Source organism: Meleagris gallopavo, chromosome 2, assembly GCF_000146605.3.
Source record: "Meleagris gallopavo isolate NT-WF06-2002-E0010 breed Aviagen turkey brand Nicholas breeding stock chromosome 2, Turkey_5.1, whole genome shotgun sequence".
NCBI classification, from domain to species: Eukaryota; Metazoa; Chordata; class Aves; order Galliformes; family Phasianidae; genus Meleagris; species Meleagris gallopavo.
In genome coordinates, this window is record NC_015012.2 from 87,926,054 (window position 1) to 87,948,512 (window position 22,459).

The 22,459-nt window shown below is 37.6% G+C and overlaps 1 protein-coding gene across 1 annotated transcript; it reads left to right on the forward strand.

The window, feature by feature from the left end:
* Positions 1 to 2,817: 2,817 nt before the first annotated feature.
* On the forward strand, positions 2,818 to 21,613 carry BMP5 (bone morphogenetic protein 5). Its single transcript, XM_010707872.2, has 4 exons — positions 2,818 to 2,830; positions 4,592 to 4,784; positions 10,384 to 10,532; positions 20,875 to 21,613. The coding sequence occupies exons 1-4, from the start codon at positions 2,818 to 2,820 to the stop codon at positions 21,117 to 21,119; spliced, it is 600 nt and encodes a 199-aa protein (XP_010706174.1). The 3' UTR covers positions 21,120 to 21,613.
* Positions 21,614 to 22,459: the final 846 nt, after the last annotated feature.

Sequence of the window (22,459 nt, forward strand, 5' to 3'; positions counted from 1 at the left end):
TTTAATAGTCTTGAATGGGTTTCTAGGATTTGAATGCTGGAGAGCAGAGCAATGAGGTAAATAGCTATTTGATGTCTGTCTTTTCACAGTAGCACAATAGCTAATTCCTAGGGCCTCTGACCTCTTAGTGTCCTGTAACAGAGTACTTGCATTAATCTGTTGCTTATCTGTCACCTACCACATTTGATATTTCCAGCCTCTGCTTTCAATTATCAGTCATTAGAGGCAGCGCTGAGTAATTTCAGGAGAAAACGCCTGGAACCTTTGACCTGTTTCTGTCAGATAGCCACAAGTGTTCACTGTAGATAAACTATCATTTCATTATATTCAAGATGTAAACAAGTGTCGTTTGTAGTGTATCGGCTTACTGTAACCTTTATCACCTTGAAGTGATTAAAACTGACTGGTTTACTTAGTGCTTATACAAAGAATCCAGAATTAAACAGTGAAATTCAGTGAGATTAGTGCAAATGGCCCCTTATAGTTACACGGTCTGCAAGACCCTTTCTTTGCCTTGGCATGTATATGTAGTGGTTAAACATTAAGTTGATTAAAGAAGCCTTCACGATTCATGAATCCAGTTGGGATTCTTGGACCTTACGTTGTAAAATCAGCTTGTTACAAACTGGCCTTAGTTTGCTCCCCATTTGCTGAAGAGGCTTTCACTTTCCATACATGTCACCACATACCAACCTCTTTAGGAAAAGTGAAATACATCAGTGGAGAGCTAATTGCCAATGAAAGTGCATGCATAATAGTCCCATGCACTACAACATAAACTTCTTGCTAGCACTTTCAACTTTTTTTTAAGCTCAGTCAACAGTCAATTAGACATTTGTAGCTGAATTGGTAATACACTGATTATTTACTGCACTGTTCATCCACCTATGTGCTTCATATTTTTATTAATGGAAATTAGTGCACAATATTTTCATATGACAGATAACCCTTTTTTCAGAATATCTTTGTGGTGTAGATTTCCTTTCATTCCTTCTGGATTGGGGTGAGTGTTAATACAGTATGAATATTTCATCAGTGAGCCACGTGGGTGGAAAATATCATTCTTTCCTATCTTACACACACAGGTGTTTGTGATATTCCCCTGAGCTATGATTTTTCTGATGTAACCATAGTGCTGAATATATTAGTTTCAGGTGGTATGAAAATACCAGTGCAAAAAGCCAGTGCTCCTGATCAGTGAGAGAAGATGAAGAATTTTGTTGTAATCAGCACTGACCTGATACAGTAGTTCTTTTTAATTACAAAAATTACAGACTTTCAATGGTTAAAAAAGGACTTCCCGATATTCTGGTCAACTGGTTTTTAGATGCTGTGATCTGTCCCGCAGAGATGCATTTTGGCAGATGAACTGAGCAGAGCTGGAATGACATGAGAATGATCTGGAAGAACTGAATACTTCAAAATCTTGAACTGTATTTTTCGGGCTGCCAGTCCTGAAAAGCTGTCACATGGAAAATAGAAATACTTGAGACATGGTGCCCTGCTGCACTTAATGCCATTTCAGCGATGCTAAGGACCTGATGGATGGCTTACTGTGCATTCAGCGTCTTCCCTAACAAAGCATTTATTAGATGCAGAAGAAAGCTAGATTTGTATCTTATTTTTAGCATGAAAATACTCAGTATCATTAAATAACATTTCTCTTTTATAATTCATAATTGTAGACACTAGACAGTGCTGCAACATGATTGTGATTGCTTTTTTCCAGTCTGCTATATAATATAAAATCTTAACTTTTCTAAATACAATAAAATTGTTTTTAATGTTTTGTACATTGGCCTACAGAAATTTATGGTTTGAGATTCTGGCTTCAATGGAGAGGGTGGGACTTCCCTGGACTCAAGATTTTTCATGGATTTTAGTGCCTGTTTTACACACCCCTTCATTTTTGGAGGCTATTTCTACTCCCAGGTCCTGCCTTGCTTGCCAATTCTGTTCTGCCAAGTAGAGGCCTAAGGAAATTTTGAAATTGCAATCCTTTCAGATGGCAATGCTTTCTCTTCCTTGGGTATACATAGATACATAATATCTAAGTTAACTGCAATTTGAGGCTCAACAGACAAGGGCTATCAGTGTTCTTTCAGCAGTTATAAGTGCTCGTGAGAGAATCCCATCAGTGGTTATCACACTGTGTCATAGAAGTTTGTGTCCAAACTGTAGTGTACATGGAGACAACTGCTTTTTCTAAACTAATGTTCTTAATTAGAATGTACTTGTAAGAAACTAGACAAAAAGAAACCTCAAACCCAAATAAAAACAGCTCAGGCCAGAAGTACTGGCGTTTCAAACTTTTATTCAGAGTAATTTTCCAGTGCTTACTCACAGTGAGTTCTGCTTAGTTACCCATGAAAGCTGGTAAATACTTGTTGAATAAATACTAATACAATATATTGTTGCTACATTAATTCTGGCTTTAATATATTTTTCATTTGCTGATTATGGACATATCTGTTCTACGTTAGCTCAGCAACCCTCAGCTATAATATTAGAAACTTGTGGCAGACTCCATGCTAGAAAAATCCTCCACAGTTCAGTGCATTTGCATATGTTAATCTTTGCCAAGTTCTCTCAGAAATGAAAGGCTTTACATGTACATTAAAAAAAAAAAGGCAAACAGACCCCAAACCTCAAGCTAGATCTCTGTATATATCTCACAGCTTAGAGCTGAGCAGCAGAGCTGCTAAATAGACTGTATCCTGTTTCTCTTCAGTAGCAGCCCATTCATCTCCAGGTACAGAGCAGCCCGTTTACATGCTTCTGCCTCTTTTCTGTTTTACTTTTTCTACATAGTGTAAAATGGCAAACCCATGTAAGCTAAATACACAGTTGAGCCAAGTAAACCTTGCAGCTAGCAGACAATTTTCCTTTTGTCAGCCAAGAGAAAGTTCATTTTCACTGAAGACAAAATGTTCTATAACCTATCTATTTTATTTTTGGTGATTTGTAAGGCAACGTACTTTTGTATACTTCCAAAAAAAAAAGAAAATTCTCATGAAAACAAAGATAGTGAACATTTTTGAAAGGATGAATGTGAAGTGTTCTATAGGGCTCTAGCTAGATGGCCACAGGTCACTGCTGCTCTGAGAAAAGTGTAAAAGCTTTTGCTTCGGTGATTTTCATTTTAACACATCCATGACTATGCCCTTAAACAGCAGCTCCAAAATATAGCATTTTCTTTCAGCTCATTTCTGCTTTTAAGACTGCATACGCATTATAATAATACAAACAGCATATATATACAAACAGGTATGCATTGTGTATGTATATGAAATAGTGACAGTGTATACACAGACATGAACATCTAAGTATAAATACACTGTAATAATGAAGATATTTTATTGTTTATAAATATAAGGTAGTAATCTGTACCTACAACTTTTCAGAACTCATGTTGTTCCTCCCCAGGATCTGAAAACAGTTATTACCAAAACTCAGGAGGAGAGCAGGAGTTGTATGAGGGAGCATTCAGTGAAGCTGGGCGCAGTCACAAACCGTTAGCTCTGTGTGTCAGGCTTTGTCCACCATTAATCAAATCAGGAGGAAAGTGAAACTTCACTGCTGCAGGGGGGCTGGAGCACAGCTTTTTTAGAGGTCAGTGTTACATTTGTAGGAAGGAAAACTATGGATGATTTTCCCTTCCGGGTCTGTAAAATCTGGCGTTCATCCCATGAGATAGTTATCAGCCAGCACTGAGCCCTGTGGGTTTCCTTGCTGCATCAAAACATATTCGTTGGTGGGTCTAGCACCTAACTCAGGGTCAGGACTGCTGCAGATACCTGAGCAATCCCTAGTACAGCTGTACATTGAAGTCAACTTATATCCTCATCCACTCCAGACTTAAGGAAGAAAAAGATTAGTTGTTTTGGAACTATGGTGTCATAAACATTGGCAGTGGCCCTTTGCAGCCACTGCCTCTTGGAGAGACCTCTCCAGCCAGGAGCAGCCCTGCCTGTGCAGGAGTTCAACACCATTTTGCCTCTCAGCCCTGATTCATGGCTCCTTCTGACCACTGGCATGATGATGCCGATGCCATTAAACTGCAGCATGTGTTAATTTACATGATGTGATTTATGTGATGTGACCATTTCTTGAATATATGGTGTTGTAGTGCACTTTAGCACTACTTCAGAATTTGTTAAGAGGGAATGATCAGTATTCCCCTCATCTGCCTGGATATTAGTGATGAGTAGCACTTTCAAAAGGCATCTATTTCTCTGATACTACTGCTGCTGTGCTTGCAACTAAACTGAACTCCTAAGTCCTTCTGCAGCTTTAAGTTTGTCCATATTTCTAGTTACTTTACAACATGCCCTCTTTCAGCTTTTTTTTATATTCTTTCCACTCTGGCTTCTGGAATTTGTATAAAACCCACTGAGGGTTTTCCTTTTGAACTGAAGACATTTGGCTTGTGGAATTTCCTTTAACTGGAAGTATGTCTGAGCTTGGGTTTTATTATTTCCACAGTTTTATATTGTCCTGTTTGTTTACTCCTAAGCACAGGGAATGCTCCATTAGTCATGGGAAATCGGTATTCACCACTTTAATTTGCATTCAATTCTTTCTCTAACAGTTGAAAGAGACAAGGACTTCTCCCACCAGCGAAGGCACTACAAGGAATTTCGGTTTGACCTCACTCAAATCCCACACGGAGAAGCAGTGACAGCAGCTGAATTCCGGATATACAAAGATCGAAGCAACAGCCGGTTTGAGAACGAAACAATTCAGATTAGCATTTATCAGATCATCAAGGAGTATCCCAACAGGTACCATGTCGGCATGAACATATTATGCCTGCAGTAATGTTCCAGATTTCTATCTGAATTAGAGAGGTGATAACTGATCATAAGCGTGCCCTTGGCAAGGCATTATTGCTGTCGCTGTGGTTTGTGTTGCATTAATTCCTAGGCAACGTCAACAAAAACTGAGCAAGAACAAAACTTATCTTCAACATAATTTATTCCAGGTTTATGGAGTTGCATTTCCAGCCTCACCAAACAGTCTGCCCATATACAGAGAGGGTGAGGGTTCATGTTCTCAGTGAACAAATGGTGGATTCGTATGCATAGTGTAAGCGTCTGGATTTGGTAAATACACCATTTGCTGACACTGAGGTACTACAAGCCAAGATTCAGCTAGTTCCTTACAGGCAGATAGACTGTTCAATTTTGCTGACTTTTGAAGGTTTTTTTTTTTGCAAGCATGTTTTAGTATTCTGCAGAATGTCACTGAAAGATTGAGTCAGGCACTGCCTTTAAGATGACATACGGACACTTAACACTTGCTGCTTACAATAACTGAGAATTAAAACACATATGACATTACACATGAGCAAATCTCTGATTCTGTGTTTGCAGAACAGTGTGGGACATATTTCCAAGACTGTGCAAGAGCCGTGTAAATGACCAGATTTGACAAGGCAAAGTAGATAAATATCACAAAATTCCCATTAAAAAGCAGTAGCAATTCCAAGATGCTTCTGAAAAAAAAAATGACATGCCCTCAAAATACTGAAGTTTCTACCTAGATTGGTGAACATTTTAAAATTAAATTATTTAATGTCTTTAATGTTTGAGAAAAGCGAGAAAGAAAAGTTGTTATGAGTTAAATAAAAACTTCCCTCATCTTGGAACAGATAACACATTTCTATTCTGGCAATGTCTAGTAAAGGCAGCAGAAATGGTAGCAGAAACTTGCAAAGCATCAAATGCTCTATCATCAGGTAGCTCAAAGGCTCGGCCAGAATTCAAATCTCTTTGCTGCTCACAGAACTCTGAGCTTGCACCTTCTAGGTGAGATCTCTGACCATCAAATTATAAACATTTTATGGCTATAAAGAGGCCTTGTTTCATGTCAATGGAGCAGAACCAACAGAAGGCAAAACACTTATCCTTCCAGAGTATCTTCTGCTTTCTTAGTACATTGTGCAGAAATAGAACAGTGCAGGATATTTTTTTTTCCTCTGTGCTTAACTTGCAAAAGTTCTGTTGTTGTAGGTTCCAAAAGAAACTTTTTGGAGGAAAGAATGAAACTGGAAGGAAAAAAATATATACATTTTTGAAGAGCATATGTCAGGGTTGGGATGTTGAAAGCTCTTTACTTGCAAAATCAACAGACATTTTTTTAAAAACAAGTGGGAAAAGTTAGTTTTCTAATCCACTTTAATGGGTTTCTTTCTTTGTATGTTGTTTTTTTTTTTTTCATTAAGTTGCTTCTGTTTTATTTTAGAGAAGGCAAAGCCGCTTACTCCTCTGAAGCAAGACGAAACTTTAATAAGTATCTGACCTGTTAAATGACAGTTGTCCCTATGAAACAACTGAATACTCATGAATTCTCATGAATACTCATGATTTCTTTCAATATCTTATCTACACGTTTCTAAGATAGTAAAGTCACTATTTCTATTTATAAACAACATTTTAAAATACTTATGTATTTCCATTCACTAGCCTAATAACCCCGCGTGTTGATTGGGGAGAGTACACATTCAATGACACACAGTCCATTGGCTTTTCCCTATTGTAACTAAGGAAACTTCGGACTTAGTCTAATTCATGTGTTTCCCTTCAGTCTCCACTTATATTTGCAGCATATGATGGCAAATGCTTTAACATGTTGGGATTGGAGAAATCCATAACCTCACAATCTCTATAGTGCTTGTATTTGAAACAAGGAACTTTTCCCACTTGCTTATCAGTATCTCTGGTCGGAAGAACTCCTAAGCATATTTTATCACTGCAATAAAGTTACATTTTTTTGCCATGGGATCCAGATTTCAGTAGCTTTAGTCATGACTTTGTCATCGCAGCTTTGTCTCAGCTTTGTCCTATATCCAGACATAAGACTTTAGTTGTAAAATTTTCAGATTTAGGTGCAAATATTTCTGTAGCTGCGGAGTGCTCCACACTCCTGCTAGTGTCATACCACAGCAGAATTTGACCCTGGCCCTCCACCTTTCTTTGCTCTGAATGGGAAATGGGGTGTCCAGTACGATTATGCAATCTGTTATGGGTTCTGCTGTGCCTTTGGGCAAGGCGGGGTCAGGGTTTATGGTTTCTGTGTTGCAGACTTTGTAGTTTCAGACATTTTTCTGTCTTTGGAGAAGCTGCTGAAATGCATGTATTGAATTCATTCGGAATTTGCTGAAATTACTGTCTTTGAGATTGAAATTTTCTGTTTGTTCTAAGGGAATATGTAAAGCATTGCCAATGGCAAGGCAACTTTTCTATTCAGCCCTGCCAATGTACTCCTACCCTGATCTTTTCTCATGACGAATGTAATCTGCTCCAACAGGCCAAATCCTTGTTCATGATCTAGTGGCAGCTAGCCACTAATTTAACTAAACCCCAAGGATTCTTCCCACATTAGGGAATCCTCAAGTGGCATTAAGATACTAGAGCAGCTTTCTGGAATGAGGCGAGAGGTGAAACAGCATTATGGGGATGGCCTGTTACATAGTAGTAGTCATGTTTCGATCTGGTCAAAATCTCTGCTGGGTTTCAAGGAATTTAAAGATGGTTTATTTCACCTTCACTTTCCTGAATGACCCAGGATCTTAGACGTTCTGGATCTTAGACGTTCTGTCCGTAACCTCTGCTGAAATTCTTGACTGTGGTAGCATTTCTGATGTAGGCAACTAATTGTCTGAGACCAGACTGTGATCAGTAAACTTAAACAGCCTCCATAAAGGTAAAGCCAATCAGCTGTGTTCTGCCTGTATATGATCACTGTTGCATTTCAGGCTATTTACGACATAATGCACTACTTTTTTATTATGTGTTGTGGACTATTTTAAAATAGAATTTCTATTTTATTTTTTTTTTAATTAGAGCCAAAATTTGCAGCTGTTTTTCATTTTAAATGTGATTTCTTTTCTTCTTTCTCTTCATAGAAAAAGGAGAATTTAAAAATTGAAAATGTTGTGAAATGTGATAAGAAATTTCAGTGACATCAGCTAATGGTAGTATACTGAATCCAGAGCAATCACTGATTTTTGATAGGCCAGGTGTTCACCCAGTATTTATATGAATTCTGAAATAAGTCATTATTTTCCTGATATGTATTTTTAATTTCTGTAGTAAATTACTGCTATATGGGCTAAAACATTGGCGCTGATCTGGAGTCTTTTTCTCTATTTTACTATCTTCTCTTGCAAATCAGTTCTAATTTCCTCTAGGTACTCACAGATAATTTTTAGTTTATTTGCCAAGTAAATGGGTACGAACAATCTGCCTGTTTGCGTCTGTCATCACAGCCAGATCCTTGCAGGAAGGTGGACGTAACAGTGCCGAAGACAGAGCGATGTGAGTTTCTACTGCCATACAAATAACATCATGCTGTGAAGAGATCCTCAGGGAGAATTTGTTCTTTATAAGGATTTCTGGGCTACCCTGTTAGTAGCATTCTGATTCAGCGCATAGATATCGTACGCACTGACTTCCGAGAACTTGTACCATTCACAGCAAAGTTTGGAGCTAAAAGAATATATATGGGAAAATAATTACGTATTCCAGGAGGAGACAATAAAAACAAGAAACCATGGCACTGTAATATTGTAATACTTTATATTCCACATAGTTCTACACTTTCCTATTAAATTTACTGAATAGTACAAGAGATATTTACAAATAACTGTCATAAAGCCTGTTGCATTCAGAATTAAACTGTTCAGTTTTAAAGTTCTGATAAAACTGCTTATTAGAGAAAAAAATAGGGCATTTAAGACTCCAGAGAATACTATTTATGAGCCTGCGGTACGTTGTTAATTTCTTCAGTGCTAGAGTAGTCGGTCAGGCTCTTTTGAATTGTAAGACTGTTTTCATATTAGCTCTGGAGGGAGAAAGGTATGTTTTCTCCTTGTGTGGCCGTTCACACAGTTCTACTGGAACACAAGCCATAAGAGCTCAGCAAACGATTATCCTGTAGAAGAAGGCAAAAAGGATGAATTTTAAAAAAGTTCCAACAATTTTCTTAAAAATAAATAAATAAATAAATAAGGATTCACTCATTGCTGCTGAGCTCTTTAGCCTGATTCTGCAACTGTTTCTCACGTACGGGCAAACGTATGCTTGTCTGAGCTCATTTGGTTTTATTTTCCCATGTGTTGAACTAACACAGTTTCAAGAGCTATACAAAATGTTTTTTCAGTATAAGAGCTTTTCAGTGCGTGTAAAGTGGTTAGTCTAGATAAAGCCATAAATTCCTACCATGTCATTGTGATTAAGCAGACTGAGAATACTGCGACAGCAACATCATAATTCTAAATTCACTTATGCACAAAGTCTGTTCTTGCCGTCTCTCTTACCTCCTTAAACGTACATTCATGCTGCCTGTAAGTTAACGGTACAATTCCAAGGTCTGTGTAAGCCAAGTTTGCCTTGACTTGCGCAGTCCAAATGTAGAGTAAAACATTTCTTCTTGTGCACTGTTGTTTTGATTACTTTTTATGGCAGAGAAGGGAAAGGTTTATATAACAATAGACTTAAGTTTAAAAGGCACAATGGAGAAAACATTTTTTAATAATGCATGCTGCTTTGTTGAAGTGTGTAAAGTGAAACTGATGAGAGTTAAATATCTTGTTTTTAGTATCGCCGTTGCCGTAAATTATTTGTAATGCAGATGTGGTTCTGGAAGCAATTGTTTTGGGAGATATGTGAAAACAGAACAAATAAATGATCCATGCTAAACATTTAGTAACACAATTATACGAACTCCCCTGAGCAGCCCTTCTGAATTACTGGAAAATTTCATGGGAATGAATTTGAGAATATACCAGGGAACTGAGGGTTAAAATGTAATAAGTACATTACTGAATCAGTATATAATTTCCACTTTGATATATAGACTTATTTTCTAAACATCTGTATTAATATGAAATTGTCATATATTCATGTTTTGTTATATGATATCACTGCTGTCATATGTTATTGATAACAGATTCTTTTAGCCACACTATGCCTTTGAATTTTAGTTGAAATTTGAACGTGATTTTGACGTTTTTTGTCATTTACACTAGATGTTTTATAAATGTTAATCTTCCTATGACATTCTGGTGCTGAAAGATGAATTCTTTATGCACAGTCTCAATTATATATTTTGTGTATTCATACCAGGAAACTAGATTTTTTACATTTTCCAGAACTGCAGTTTTCATGTGTTGGATCATTTCAGCAAGGCATCTGAGGGGAATACCTGTATTATACTTCACAATTATGTGTTGGCTACAGCATACGCTGTGCTGTGTCATGATGAGGATGTGTCGAAGGATTATTCATTTGGACTGGAGAAAGTTATTGTCAGCAAGGAAGTTAAGGAAAAAAAATAGTAATATTTGAATGTCATAACTCTCTATTTTCTTTAACTTAGGGATGCAGACTTGTTTTTGTTAGACACAAGAAAGGCTCAAGCGTCTGATGTGGGCTGGTTTGTGTTTGACATTACTGTGACCAGCAATCACTGGGTGATTAATCCACAGAACAATCTGGGCTTGCAGCTCTGCGCGGAAACAGGAGACGGTAAGACCGTGACTATAGCTCGTAGCTCCGTATATGCTCTTGTTATCCTCTTGCTGTGAACCTCTTCTGGATTGGTGTTTTTCAACTCTACTGGGTGGCAATTCATGGCGGGTTTATGAATGAAGAACACAGTCTTGTCCTGATGTAGTCATGATCTGGAAACTATTTCTTGTTCTTAATTTTATAGAATATAGCAATTATAAAGCTAACTGAAACTAGTCAAATTAAATGAAATTTGGGATAAAAGCTCTTACATAAAAAATTAGGTTTGATTTTAATGTTCTTGCATTGATGATTACCTACATACAGTCAGAAAGTTGAAGAAGATTTAGGGAATTTTTGGTTTATTAAGCTTCTAAAGATCTTTCTGAGGTGAAGTATGGAGAAAGCTATAAAACAGCTACAGGACCGGAGTGACTTCCTTGCCACTAATACTGACATTGGAAAAAGATTAATAATAGGGTAATATGGAAATTGATTTTCTATCTTTCAAAAAATTTTTTATTTCAAAACATTTTTACCCTGAAATGTGTCAATATTTTAAAATTTTAACATTTTAATTAGCTAAAAAGTAGAAAGAATCTATTAAGTCTGAATAATAGCCATGATATTTAAAGAACAATTTACTAGACTACTATATTATTCATGGTTATGCTGTTTATTAAAAAGTGAAAATGCATCTCAATGCAAAATAATATTTTAGAAATGTTCTTTCTTAGATTTCTTTAGAAACTAATAAAAAGAGAATTATGTGCAATTTTTTTTCTGTGATGGTTCACTTAATCTGCACTACTTTACAAGCAAACTTTCAGATTTAGCTTTCTTGTCGAAAAGCTTTTTATGCCAGAGGTCAGGGGATCTGTGATGCTAGCTAATCTAAGCCTTAGATATTAATATTAATGAGTAGCAGAAGAAACCCTGGTGTAAGAATTAATATATTTTTTGTCTTCTTTCTTTGTTCTGGCTACGTTTTCTCATTGGTTTTGATCTTCATTCTCCCTCAGGCTCAGCTGGGCTGTGATCAAAGTCTCTCAGAATTTTCCGGCAAGTGCTTTGCCTGCCGGAGAGTTATGCAAAAACCTGCCATGGCCCTGGAGTCCTCCATTAGGCACAATGTTCAGAAAGGCTTGAATCAAGGTGGCCAATTTCACTTAAAATTGCGCAGAAAGTTCAGATACAGCCAGCGGAAAAGGAAGACATTGATCCTAAGTAGGCCGCCATACTGTTGCTGCATTCAACATGTCTTCAAATGCCCCGCACCTGGCTGCGGGCTGTGTGGGGAGCCAGCCTGGTTTGGTTAAGGCCAGATTTAAACCCTTAAAATTTTGGAGAGGTGACACTTCCGTCAGGCATCCAAATGAGGTGGATTGGCTCCCGGCCAGTTTTCCTGCTCCAGAATAAACTCCATCCATGATTTTCTTTTCTTTTTTTTTATTTCTTCCAGGAGATTCAAATACAGAAATTCTTGAAAATTAAATATCCATGAAAGGTACTCATTAAGAAATCCTGGAACTAGCAATTTGTTGATTCTAGCCTCAAACTTATATTCCCTCAGTAAACAGCAGGAAAGTTTGTACAGTTAAAAGAAACCTTTAGGTTAATACACTGAAGAAATTGTAAAAGAACAGTTTATATAAATATTTCCCCTGTCTTACTCCCAAGATCAGAAAGGTGATAGATAATTTTCTATTTTAAATACCAATGTCACAGGCAGGTTTAGCTTCTTCACCTTGCTCATTTTAATTTCTCAACACAGCTGCTGAAGAGAGGAGGGAATTCCCCTTTCCTCACTTTCTGTTCCCCTTTTAGTTTATTCATGCAAGAAGACTGCCCTTCTAGGGACTAAAGTTTTCAAAGCTATTGGGAAGACCTGTGCTATACCACTTCAGCTTAGCAAAAGGAAAATCATCCTTTTATGCTCTTACAATTTTCTTCTTAAAACTTAGATTATTTTTATTGGGTTGCTGTTACTTCTGGAAGCTATTAGAAACACCAGCAGTTGAATGACATGTTTGTGTACAGAAAAAACATGAATTTTTATACTTGGTATGCAGTGGACTCTGCAACCCAGGGAACCCCACCCACCTTTCCTCCAACCACTTCTCTTTGAATGCCCAAGGGAGTGATCAAAAGCAATGGGAAAACCTGCCATTGGCTCGGAGGAACTTCAGGCCATGAGGATCTGAGGCACCTTTCTTCCTGCCCTCAGCTGTCTATAGAGTTTATGGAAGGTACAGGAATTGTGTCCCTATAACTGGAGAGATATTTATGATAAGACCTGGAACATGAACCTTTTTGTTGCAACAGACCATTAAACTAAATACTAAATTGGATTCCATTAAGTCAGAGGATTCATGTTTGGTGTATTCACTGGGGCACGTCTGTAAATACGTACTCATTTTTTCAGATTTATTCATAGAGCACTTTTAAAATAGGGAAACAGTAATTACTGAGACTCCAGGGCGCTACTATATTGTTATCATTATCATTAATAATAATCTTTCTTATAGTTGTCTTTCAATGACATTTAAGCAATTACTTGTAGAGATACATTTCTTTGATGCAAGTTACATCCCTGAAGAAGGTACATCAATAATAATAATGTCTAAATGAGGAATTAAAAAAAAATAATAGCTATTTAATACAACAGTGTGATTAAACAAAAAACAACAAAAAACCCACAAACCCTTGGAGAATGTCTGGTTGTTGTAATTCATATTTTTTTCCTTTTAAAAATGCTGAAAAAGTACAAAAAGCCACATGACATCGGAATGCATTTTCTTTTTTTCTTTGAGACAGTATTTGGTATCATACGCACCATTTTAGCATGGAATGTAGACTTTTTCTCTTAATGGGACATTTTATTTTGAACAGTAAGAATAAAGGTTTGCATGACACATATGGAAGCTGTCAACATATAATGCACTGTTTCCCTGGGGCTGTGGTAAATTAAGGATCAGGTTTTTTTGATTCTCTTTTTTAATGTCTCCTCAACATTCTGCAGCATCTCCTTTGGCTGGTTCCCTCCTTTTGACACCGAAACTCTCCATGGTGTTTAAAATGAGAGGTGATCATTTTCACACTGATGGAAATGCGGGTGTTAGATGAATTACAGCATAAAGTCAATGCAGATGCAGAAACAATTTGAAAAGCTCTATGTGACGCTTTTTTCTCTATGTATACCATATGCCTCCTAAGACTTAAAACATGTTCCAGTGAATCAGCACCTTTCTATTAACATTTTTATAATTAGACATCACTTCTAATGGAGGAGTACAAAAGCTGCAGGAGTCTTCCTGTTGCCATTTCTCTCATTGCTGAGGAGAACTTAGCATTGCCTGTGGAAAATGGGAAAGGAAGAAAGAGTGTAACAGTGACACGGATCTCAATACAACATTCTGGGTAACAATAGGCATGTATTTCTGTGCCTTTTCCTGAATCACTGTGCCTTATACTTTGTCAGGCTGTGCATCACATGGGAGAAACTGGGACTTTCCTTGAGAAGTCCAAGTTGATTAAGATGACTTCTATCAACATGTAATCCTATAGCAAGTTTCCTTAGGCTTTCTTGCTGTTTGAGGTAGGCAGGAAACAACAATCCTCAGCTCCCTGACTCAGCCTCTTCAGGTATTTATTTTTTCCTCAGAACAAAGAGAAACTAGAACAAAAATAGGTTTCTTGATTCAAATGAAGTCTGGGGCAAGACAAGTCTTTCTCCAGTGCATATTTGGGTATTCTACTACATGTTTCCTGTGGAAGGGGGTTTGGCTCCTACTCCTGCAGGAAATACTCCAGCAATAATAGGGGAGATGCTAGAGACATATTTTTTTATCATCTCATCTGAGGCTGGGCCTTTCAAGATCCTATCTTCTGTGAAACCTTCAGAGAGGCAGCATGAACAAATTGCTTTCAACCAATAGCAAGCTATGCCAGCACCCTGGCTTTTTCAGGTAGTAGGCTGCTTACTTTCACACTGGCCTTGGCATTACTTTTACAACATTCAACATTATCAGTCTCATCCCACAGTTGCCCCAGGTCAGTCTTGGCACCTACCCACATGACCACAGTAGCTGGCAGGTCTTCCAGAGGACGCTGTTGTGTTGTTACACTCAAGTCCCTTAGTGGAACTGATATTTACAAGGCAAAACATCAGAGTGATTTAACCTTCATTAGTGTCCTTACAGTGGGGGAATTTAGGATATATATATATATATATATATATATATATATATATATATATATATATATATGGAGTTTGGCAGGCAATAGCTCTGCCTAAATTCTGAGCCATCTGGAAGCCATATAGCCATGTTAGCACAGCACTGAACCCAAGCTAATATATCCTGCCCCTCAGCAGGTTTTATTAGCTTGGGCTCGAACACTGCCTAAGTACAGCTACATGAGTTCTGGTTCAGAGCTGACTTTGGCCAAAGTTATAAGAGTAAATTAAACATGCTCGGGAATACTGTGGGGCACTGAGCTCTGCTGGTGTAAAATGAGCCAGAGAGATGACTCTCTTAGACTCCAAAACAGGGCAACTACATGGCAGTTGCCCCTGGGAGAGCCTGGGGACAGTGCCACGAGGACAGTGGGACAGCTGATACGGGCCACAAGTACGCAGCAGCACCCTGACACTCAAGCAGAATGGATAGTCCATCTCCAGTACCTCCAGTACAGGAGGCGAGCCTGGACACCCCGTAACTTAATCCAGTAAGTGTAAACTATGTTTCCAGCTGGGTCAGAAATACCATGAGCATCTGCTTGTAACAGGCAATGTGACCATCCCATGTTAGTATGGGCATGCTTACTGGAAGCAGGAGTGTTGAAGAGGTGGGACAGGCCCCCGCTCCTCCTGCAGCCAACAGTGCATACTGGTCTGATCCTGTTGGCATAGCTATGCAACAATCCTCCGCCAGCCTCCACAATCAGATGAAGGATACATGTGCTTCTAAGCACCAGTAGTTGGGTTAATAATTAGTGTTGGTCCTCAGATTCATTTAGAATGTTTTTCAACTTTTTATTCTTTGGTGAATGACCAATTAATTTAGTCTCTCCTTGTTTTATTGTCTTGCTGAACATATTTTTAACCGCAGAAAACCCCTTGGACTCCTACAGAGGGTTCACAGTTTAAGTACATTAAATTGAAAGGATATATCAAGTACTTAGGAAACATATTTGTGTATGATTACTTCCGATTTTTTGCATAAGCATACACAGTACTGCCACATTTTGCAGCATATCATGGTTCGTAACATGTTCACAAATAATCCCACTTGCTTTCTTCAAGAGCTTTATGAATTATCAAAATCAACACAAAAAGGTATGGAAGATTCCTTCAAATAAACAGAATAAAACTAACATTTTAAAGATTTTAGTACCAAAAGCAGGATCTTTAGTTTTGACTAAAGCTGAGAAGCCTAGGAAATCCACAGCAGACCATCCAAGACCACCTATTTTTCAGAATTCCTTAAAGAGTTCAGGGAGCAGAGAAGTCTATAAAACACATGAATCTTGTTTCAAAAGCTGTATTTTACATCCATATAGATAAATGTTTCCACCAAAAGGAAAAATTTGCCTAACAGTTTACAGAGATAATACAGTAGAGATGGTATAAAATACTTTAGAGTTGGAGTATTGGGGATACCTTCCTTATAAATGGGCCATCATACTTATGTTGTTAGCTTTTATCTTTTTAAGATAAATCTTCATTTAAGCTATTTTATAGCCAATCCCTACCTCTATTCTTCTGATTCTGTGAAATCTCATTGCTCTCAAGAGCACTGTTCAGGCATGAGAAATCAAGCAAGTTTCTGTCTAATTTTGAAAACTACCTCATGATCTTTCCGACTCAGAGCCTCAGGAGAGTTTTTGCTCAAATATCAGATGTTATTGGATCCTGTATACTCAGAGTCTTTCTCCGAGAGGCCTTCCCCTATCCTTATTGCAGAGATCACTCTCTACAAGAAGTAAACCATAGATGTGACATTGGAATGCTTTTGTTGTTTGGTTTTGGATTTTTTTCTAGCAGATCAGAAATGAATTCCCAGCATCACTGAAGTTCTCAATTCTGTCTACAGATATGTAACATTATTACCAAAATAACTACTGTGACCTAGAAGCAGTGGTTAATCTGTAAAATGTGTTTTGTGGCTTGTTGAACACTTTTGAAAGTAAATAAGTGCTTGTTTTTCATAACAAAATGAGTGGTTTGTTGCAGTTCTATGACTCAGGACAAAATAATGGATCTTGGACTTACTCATTGTCCTGTGCTGCCAGTGTAAATCTGGCCAAGATGCATAATGGCTGAAAGCTCTTGCAAAATTAGTGTCTGCTAAGTGCCTTACATAAAATATATACTGCCTGAGGAAAGAGAGCCAGGTCACAAATCTCACCACTGTCACTGGCATCCACACTGGTGATCTCAGAAAAAGTCAGGATTTTGAATGTCATGAAGAACGTGGTGATCTCTCCAGGTCAGGATTCCAAGACAGATTGTTTTTGAAAACTTGAAGTGTTCTTGCAATTCTGTTTGAAGAAGCTGGGGGAAAATGAATTTTTAAGATGGAACTCAGTCAGTTTACTAAAGGAGTTGTATGCTGCAACTGCATGTGACAGCAGAAAACTACACACAGGAGTCACACAGCAAATCACTCCAGATGTTGATCCTGCAGGTAAAAAAAACTTATGAAATTGTCAGGATTGTTGAGGAAGTACCTTTAAAGCTGATTTTTTTTGAAGCAGCTATTCCGTTATTATAAGGGGTCATAATGTTAAAAGGCAAATAATATTCATTCAGTTCAGTTACTCAGCCTGGAACTTCTATACAACCTTTCCTGTAAACTGCTAAGGGCACTTTACTATCAAATAGAATAAATGCCAAAATTAAGTTTAAATGCCAAGTTAAACAAACACATCTTGCCAAGGACTCAAAATCATATGAATAAGGACTAAGGAGTTCAGCAGATTTGGGACACAGTGCTTTAAATGAGTTTTTAGTCTCCAATATACCTGTCAATATGGAGAAGAGACAATAAATTCTTATAGCAAGATTGAGAACCACATGCCAGAATGTGAGGAATATGAAGGCTCTGGACTGTCCCTGCATGAAATTTATCAGTTGCAATTATTTATTTTTGCTAGGTGTAGTGCAAGTGCAGTGGCTAGGTTCAGTAAAGTTGACTGCTGGTTGTTTACAAAGTGTCTACAGGCAAAAAAAAAAGATCATTGTAATTGTTCAGATTAAAAGTATGATAGAAGTATAAAAGAAAATCATTTTGGAATGCTTGGAGATATTTGATTCTTTGGAAACACCTGATTAGCAGAGATATACTTTGCCTATTTGGTTTTACCAGCTGAGTGAAGCCATCAGGGAAGATATGTGTCTGCACAAACCACTCAGTTGATTTTAGAAAATACTGGACAAATATTCCAGTATGGAACAACTGTGCTGGAAACACTTCAATTTCTAGTTATCCTTGAAGCCAAGAGAAAGATTTTCCAAATGTTTCTAGAAGTGATAGACTAAAACCACTTACCAAAAATGAAGTCCATCAATGCTTCTTGCTACAAAGACCAGTTCAAGTTAGGATAAGACTTTTTTACAGTATTTTGAAATCCATGCTACAGAGAAAGGTGCATTCTACAAGGGTATGGCTTGGAGATGGAGCTCCTGCTATGGCAGAGCTCTTGGTGCTTTTCAGAGTTGGGATACTTCAAAATATCCCCTCTTCAGAAATAGACAAAGCTTTTTGTTCTTAGCCTGATCAAGATCTCCCCAGTGTCCCACCTACACACTTTTTTTCGTTGTTTTTTTTTTTTTTCTTTTCTTTAAGTTAAGGATAGATGTTCCGTAAATGCAAACTTTCTTTTGCACAGAAGCTACCTAAAATGAGACAACATATGTGGTTTACATTTCCAAACCAAACAGTTCAGAGATCCTTCTTGGAAGAAATATAATGTCTCGAGGGCAGTGTATATTTTGATTGCTTTGTCTTCTGAAAGTTAGAGTTAAGCTAAGGTATATGATAAACTGAGAGAGAAAAGTTTAATGACAAACTCACTGAAGTCAATACAAGTTTTCCTTTTGACTTCACTAGGAGCAGATTCAGTACATACACTATTCATGAAGTGAAAAAAATGGGTCCTAAAAACTCTGGCTGGCTGCTTAAAAGATCAAGCAAATAAGGGAATAAAGTCACATAAACTGTTTCTCTGTGTAAAAAGGCTGTGGGTTACAGGCTTAATTTTTTATGGTATATCTCTATACGCTGAATAACTAAGTAAGCCCTAACTTGTGGAATCTTAATAGCCATCTCATTGCTGAAGTCTAAAGGAAACCCAGAGGAAACTTAATAATATTAAAAGTTGTTTTAAAGGGAGTTCACATTGGTTTGAAGGATATTTTGCTTCGCACACAATATCCACCATTGTAAATTCAGAGAACCTAGATTTAAATTCGGAAAACCTACACAGATCTTTATAGCCCTCAGTATATAAATCTAATAGTATTCTTAAAATGTCCACCAGTGAGGTATTAATCTCTTAGAGATAAAATTAAAATTCTGAAAGTCACTGGAACAAAAAATAAAGAAAAATAATATAAATATTCCCTTTAGAAATGAGGGGAAACTTGGAACTTTGTGGTACAAGGTTGGTTTGTCCATGAGTTGCAATGAATAGAGAATAGTCTGTACAGTTTTTCATATCTGACTTGCGACAGAAGATCTGAACTTATAGAAATTAATGTTGCCGAATTATTTAATAGTTATGTAAATAAATACATGAAAAAATTAAAGAAACACAAGGCTAAAAAGCCATTTAAAATGAAATCAGAAGCTTCAACAAATATATTTTTCCCTTGCAGTCAGAAAAGTAATTATCAAAATTGTTCAGAATATGTTGCCAATTACTCTACTCCATAACTGCTAACTTTCTCAGTTCTTCTCCTGCCTTTGCTGGGCTCTCTGTCACTGGAAACATCTTAAACCAATTTAAAGTGCTACACCTGAATAAACATGTTGTAAAAGTGTTTATGTATTGAAGTGGGTCAGTTCAAGGTATGGTATTTGGCTAGAACTTCTAATTTCTCTTTTTACTGCAAAAAGGCTGCCAGAAGGAGGAAGTCTGAGCTGAATTAATACATTTGTTACAGTGGAAGTAGAATGGAAACTACTTTAACCACAAATCAAACTGCCTCTTTCATTTACGCCAGTGATAGAGTTTTTCTAAGAAATATAGACTCTGGCGTACAGCCACTGTACGTTTGTGTTTGAAAAGGAAACCTATATGCTTATTTCTGTAAGGCTGATTCCTATGCTTATTTGTAAGTTCTTTTTCAGGGTGAAGGAGCTAACAGTGTTATAGGTTTGTGGGGCAGATGCTCCTTTGTTGTCCATGTGACAACCTTTCCAGGCAGCTTAGCAGAGTTCCCAGTATAGTGATACTGTGCGGGCGGTGCCAGTGCCCGCACCTCCCCATTTAAAAAACCTCCGTGTCCCCCACCCAGCACAGCTGCACAGCTTCACATGACACTGTCTCATTTTCTGATGGTTGAAGGGCTCTGCATAATACACATATGCACAAAAGCATTTATGCTGCCAAAATAAATTCTGTTAAGAGCAAGGGTTTATTTGCTAAAATGTCACTGATGCAATTTCAGTGAGTTGTTTTGCTTTCTTTTCTTTTACGGAGGTTCAGATCCTATAATATACTGAGGTTACCACACAGTCCTGGCTGAACAAATATTTTAAAGAAATATGCACATCTCTCGGGAACAGAACCAGAGTCAATAATGTCCATATTTCAAATCCTGTTCTCTGGAGTGACTGAACTCCTTCCTACCTTTACTACTGAATGAACATCAGTTTGAGTAACACTGTACGATATTTGTTTTTAAAGTAGAGGTATATTTATTATCCACACTTCTCTTTGCTGCATACTTGCTTTGGGGATATAGGGTTTCACATCTGACACCCAAGTGATGCAAAAACTAGATGACTGCATTACATTATCCTTTTGGTAGCCTATAGACTTTAATGGGCCTCATTATTTTTTTACTTCTATAGATGTGTACAAGAGACTGATGTATTGAATAAGATACATAGTGTACAGAGACTACAATTTTATGCAATGACAAACTACTTGGAAAGCAGTTGAATTGTTGAATTTTTTGCCTTTTAAGTTTTCTTCAGCAAAAGGAGGTCAGGATTTCTTGTTGTGTAACTTCAGGATTGTGGACAAAATTCTTATCGTGCTTCAGTCAGAGGTGGAACTCCCACTATGGCTTCAGGAGGGGCAGAACCACACCTCATGTATGCAACTTACAATTTCCATTGCTTTATAGGTCGAAGTATCAATGTTAAATCTGCTGGCCTGGTTGGAAGGCATGGGCCTCAGTCAAAACAGCCATTCATGGTTGCGTTCTTCAAGGCAAGCGAAGTGCTTTTCCGTTCTGTCCGAGCAGCCAACAATAAAAGGAAAAACCAGAACCGCAACAAATCCAGTAGTCATCAGGAGTCTTCTAGGATGCCAAGTGTTGGGGGTAAGACAAAGCTACTAGTCTCTGATTTACTAGTCTCTTTACAGTAGTTATGGCACTTGCTCAAATGCGGTGGAGTCACAGCTGCTCATTGGCTGAACTGCTGGAAACTGTTCCTGCTCTATTTCTGTCTGTCTCCACAGCTTTGCTTAAACCTCTTTTGTTATGACAGCCGTGAGCATGATCTAGCTTGTGTGAGTCAGTTCACCTGCATGTATCATGGGCTCTTGACAATGTATTTTGGAAAAGTCTGTATACGAGCTTGAAACTTGTCCTGTGTAGCAGGCAGCTGGATGAGATCCTTGCTGCACGTGAAAATGAGGCAGAGAGCGGGCTGTCCCCCAACTACTTCGCCAGAACAGAAGTAGTAGTTCTTCATTAGAGTCCAGAATAAATTATGTTCCAATTCTTTCCTGAAATGCTCTTTTCATCTAGATAGTAAAGTCACTTTTTAAATATTCTATCTTTTGACCAAATAACTCCGCTTTTCAGGGACAGGATGTGAAAATGTGTCTTTGTAGAAGTGTGGCAGATCTAGTACCAGTTATCAAAACCTCAATGCAGATGCAATTCTTAAGCTCCATCTATAAGCAAGCAAATTAGTATCTTGCTGTGGAAAGAATTCAGCCTTGGAGTGAAACTCAACTATTTGTGAACATTAATTATGAACATTATGCACTACTTTAGCCCATCTCAAAACCTCAAAAACAAATGGCAGATTAGAGACTCCTTTCATGTAATGTGTAAGCCCTTCCCCGATCTTCTGTCCAAGGATAACAGCCTTAACAACCACAAACTGCTATTAAACTGGTAAGGAAATCATAGAAATCACTTCAATAATCTATCTTTCACGAGTAAATCACAAGGTTTACCTAGTGATCTACTGGAACTAAATAAGTTTAAAATGAATATTAAAATATATTCTGAAATATTCTGACTTGGAACATAGTGATTTCTGAAATACATGATATAGAGGGATGCATGTGTTCCCTTTGATGATCCTAGGTTTTGTAAAGTCCCTGACATTTGTAAAGGCACCAGGGACATCTGTTTACAACAACAATTGTGTTTTTGTTGTTATTTACCTGCTGATTTACCTCTTCATTGCAAGACATAGTTAAAGTAAATGACACATGGATGAGCAAAAGTTACCATGTGTTATAGGTCATTGTTTCCACATGTATTCCACAACCTAATATCTACTGCATCTTAGTCAGACTTCCACAGCGAAAAATGCAGCTAGATGTTATACAGCCAAAGCCAGATAGATACGCTGCCATTTAGATGTCACAGAGTTCAATTATATTTTTCTTTGCATGCTAATCCCAAATTTACTTTGGCCCTTCCTTTTCTCTTCACTTTTCTCCTTTTTCTCTCCATCTTCTTCTGT